The 4259-nt window shown below is 37.3% G+C and overlaps 1 protein-coding gene across 1 annotated transcript; it reads left to right on the forward strand.

The window, feature by feature from the left end:
* The first annotated feature begins 2251 nt into the window (after nucleotides 1-2251).
* On the forward strand, nucleotides 2252-3292 carry LOC113294208 (disease resistance protein RGA2-like). The gene has a single exon (XM_026542614.1). It carries the CDS (start codon nucleotides 2252-2254, stop codon nucleotides 3290-3292), a length of 1041 nt encoding a protein of 346 aa, XP_026398399.1.
* Nucleotides 3293-4259: the final 967 nt, after the last annotated feature.

The following is a 4259-nucleotide window of genomic DNA, read 5'->3' on the forward strand; positions in this document are numbered from 1 at the left end:
TCGGTAAAGAATTTTGACGCTATCGAGTTTCGAACTCAGGTCTTTGATATCATCACCCAAACTTTACCACTGTCCTACAACAACACCATAAAGAATTTTTTTTATTTTTTGTAGTATGGATGTTTACCCACGCCCAAATAAAGTTGTGCCAATTGGTAGGATGGTAGATGGTCTCTTTGTTGAGACGAGAATTCCTAAGGGCATCGGCACAAAATTGTGGGAAAAATTACGGGAAAAGGCAAGATATTAAGAACATCTTAGGTTTTGTTGGTGCTGCTGATCACCTGTCCCCAATTACCCTATTCCTCCCTGTCCCACCAACCATAACAAAACACGTGTCAATCAATTAAAAACCAAGATAACACCGTCAGTTCGTTACTTTACGAAAGTAGTGGCGTGATGTACCGTCTTATGTTTATCGCTGGTACACATTCATTCAATCTCTCAGTTCCTGATGTTTTTTCTTTTAAAGTATAAATCCTGAATTGAGTCGGTAATCGATAGGAAAACACAAACCCTTTTCCAAATGATGTCTATTCCTAATATAGACAATTATAAACTGAAGACATAGATTAAATCAAAAGTTTCCACACTGTAAAATTGATGATCAAATAACTGGAATTCACCATTTATGGAGCAAAGAAGAGGAATAGCATTTAATTGGCTTTTGTTTTGGATTAGTTATTTGGAATTTGGCACCACTTGTCTTAGCCAAGTCTATTGTACTAGTAATTTGGTATCGCTTTTCTGAATTCTTTCATGGTCCGGTCACTCCGGTGTCCTTTTATCTTTGAAAACTTTATTTTACGATTAGGGATTAGTAGTCTTCGTTATGCATATCTCTGCAAAATCTTAATCAATATGTAATTGGGGAGTTTGAATATAGGATAAACTCCGTGTAATTACTGATTTTTTTTCTAACCTGAGGAATAGCTACAACTTTCTGATAATCAAACAAAAGAAAAAAAATCTTTGAATCTCTTTGGTATAAGATGAATCTAACTATTAAAAGAAACCCGAAACTCAGGAAGACAATGTACTTAACGCCGCTACTCTAGAAAGGTAACGGAGTTGAATAGGTAATTAAAGCTTGACAGGTGTTGTATTATCATTGGTGGGACATGGAGGGATACGGAAGAAGGGGACAGGCGATGTGCCAAGATTGAACTGAACCTCTTGCATGTGGTAGGGAAAACTCGCTGTTTCTGGGTGGTGGAGTGGTGTTCCGATGGTTTTATCTTACAATTCAGTTTTTTTTTTTTGAGTCTTTTATTTTTGTTTTATCATGTAAAATCATTGTATTTTGACTTTTGAGTCGCCTGTCATTGTATCTTCGTATTTTTAGTCCATCTTATATCCGTTTTTGACGCATTGGTGAGATATCCGACCAATAACTTCAGGACTACTAAACCGAAGAGAAGAAAGTTGGGGATGTTTCTGGGGATTTTTTTTTTGTTTCAATTGTTGGCGATAGTTTCTTCAACTAGGTTCACGGATGATGTCTTGATCGTGATCTTTACTTATCTTCCTTTATATTCAATCTATAAGTTTAAATGCTTATCAAAGGTATGGTTATCTACCCTCTCAAACCCTAACTTCATTATAAAATGGTTCCAAATCAATAAAGGGCAAAGTCTCTCCCGGCGGTGGATACAATACCACACGGTTCCTTTGAAGCGGAGGCCATGTCAAAGAGCAGAAGGGTACCTGTTAGGTTCTAGTAATGGTCTGGTACTTTTTCATTCATTACACTCAGATGGTCATAGAAGGCATCATGTTTGTAATCCACTTACTCAGAAATGAGTTATCGGTTGACTTGACGGTCAAGCACCTAAAACCATTTGCACACAAAAGTGAGAGGCCTGTCACGAATTTGGTCTAAATGTAAACGACAACGCTTGCTTACTTTAACTCCAGTGGAATGATACGTCGGTAGCTAATCCCCGAAGTAATATTAATTTGTTGATCATGATTATAAAGGATGATCAACTTGAATTAATAATATTTAAAATCTCCATTATCGCTATCGCTTTATATCTTTGTCCGTTGTCACACCTACTTTATTTTGCTTGACTTGGTATAATCCAACCTAATCCCACTTAACTCCTAAGAAACACCTGCTACTGATTAGGAAAGCATTAAGAACTAATTTCTCCAAATTATGCAAACTTCATAATTTGAAACCAGTGACCTGAGTTCGGATCATCAAGAACTAGCCAGGAAAACTTGCTTGCAAATTTCATTTTCTGATATGGCTGCTTCAACAATTCTTCAAGTTTTAGTATCACCACTTCTTGGAACTGTTTTTGACAGCCTAAGATCCCTTGTGGAAACCGAATTTAGCTTAATTTCAGGAGCCAACGATGAGTTCAAGAGTCTCTTGGGAATACTATCAACAATTCAAGATGTCATCGAGGATGCAGAAATGAAGCAACTGACGGACAAACCAATACGTAATTGGTTAAAGAAGCTCAAAGATGTTACTTGTGATGTTGAAGACTCCTTGGACGAGTGCAAGACCGACGCTGCTTTAAGAAACTCGTCAGAAATACTAAAACCAAGTAGCGGATACACCAACATTAAGGAATTCATGACTGGTTCAGTTCCTTATTTTTTCTGTTGCCAAACAAGCTCATCATCTCGCCGTACAATTGCGGAAAGAGTTGAGAGTTTTATACACCAATTCGACGAAATTTCTGAGCAGAGAAGCAAGTTTCATTTGAATCCCTACATGACTGCTGTAGATGTTCAATTGGGAAAAAGACGACAGAGAGAAACTACCTCTTACACAGATGAACCAACAGTTTACGGTAGAGAGAATGACATAGCATATATAGTCAATCTATTGCAAAATGATGAAGGTGGAAGTGGACATGACCGTCAACGAAGAGATGTTTCTATATGTGCTATTGTAGGGATGGGTGGACTTGGGAAAACTACAGTTTCCCAAAAGATTTACCATGATAAAAGGATCACAGATCATTTCGCAGTCAGATGTTGGATCTATGTGTCCGAAGATTTCAGCCCAACAAGATTTGTCAAAACCATCCTAAAATCCTTAGGTCAGGAGCTTGCACATGATCAACAAACCTTGGACTATCTACAGTCTCTCCTACAAGAAAAGCTCGGTGGTAAGAGGTTCCTAGTTGTGTTAGATTATGTATGGAATGAGGATCATGGCAAGTGGGACACTTTAAAGACTTCATTAAGTTGCGGAGGCAAAGGTAGCTTTATTGCTGTAACAACTCGTCTTAAAACAGCACCGTCAATAATGGCTACTATTAGGAAATAATATATGAGAGTCTATATTTAGGAGATATGCACATTAAGTTGTGAGAGTTATATTAGGAAAGTGTCTATGTTTAGAGTTTGATCTTAGTTAGAAAAGTACCTTGAGTGGTCATCAAGTTTGTGAACAATATAAATAGGCTGTTGAGCCATGAAAATTAATACACCAAGATTATTATCAATGTAGTCTTTTACGCTTCCGCGCGTTAATGCTCTCCTCTCTCTTGCTCGATCCTTAACATGGTATCAGAGCAAGGTGAGAGGGAGAGAGGAGAGGAAGAGAAGTTAGATGTTTTGGTATAGAGTTTTCAATGTAAAAAAAAAAAAAAAAGATGTTACAGGAGAACAGTTGCAGAAGTGTTAGAGAAAAGGTTTGTAGCAGAAAGAAAGTGTGACAGTTTCTGTCAGAGACGTTGCAGAAATCAGAATTGATGATGATTAAGAACAAGGGTTGCCGTGGCAGAGCATTGGATAATTTTAGAAGGTAAAAAAAAAAAGCTTTGGGTGAGTGGTTGTTTGAGCTTAAACTTGGAAGATTGAACTGTGTTTGAAGAGTTTATGAGAGAAACTTGGAAAACTTACAAAGTGTGGCAGACTTTGTGATAGTTATTGCTTGTGGCAGAAGCATAACAAGAGAAAGATTGTGAGAGAATCTTGAAAAACAAAGAAGTGTGACAGTTTTCGCAACAATAGCGTGACTGGAACAAGAGAAGAAGAAACAACATTCATGTTGTGAAGAAAGAAAAAAAAAAGAGAAGAAAACAATCACCAAGAGGTGATGAGAAAAGAACAACAATAATAGACTGAAATCCTATGAGTTGTCGAGAGAGTACAAAAAGTATTCTATCGAAGAAACCAAGAAACCAAGAGTACAAGAAGTATTCTTCAGAAGATGGGACCGAAATGTCCCTAAACTACAACAATGGAACCTGTACGTTCTAAAACTACTATTGGGACCGAAAGCGTAATGT

This window comes from Papaver somniferum, chromosome 7 (assembly GCF_003573695.1).
Source record: "Papaver somniferum cultivar HN1 chromosome 7, ASM357369v1, whole genome shotgun sequence".
Taxonomy (NCBI): Eukaryota; Viridiplantae; Streptophyta; class Magnoliopsida; order Ranunculales; family Papaveraceae; genus Papaver; species Papaver somniferum.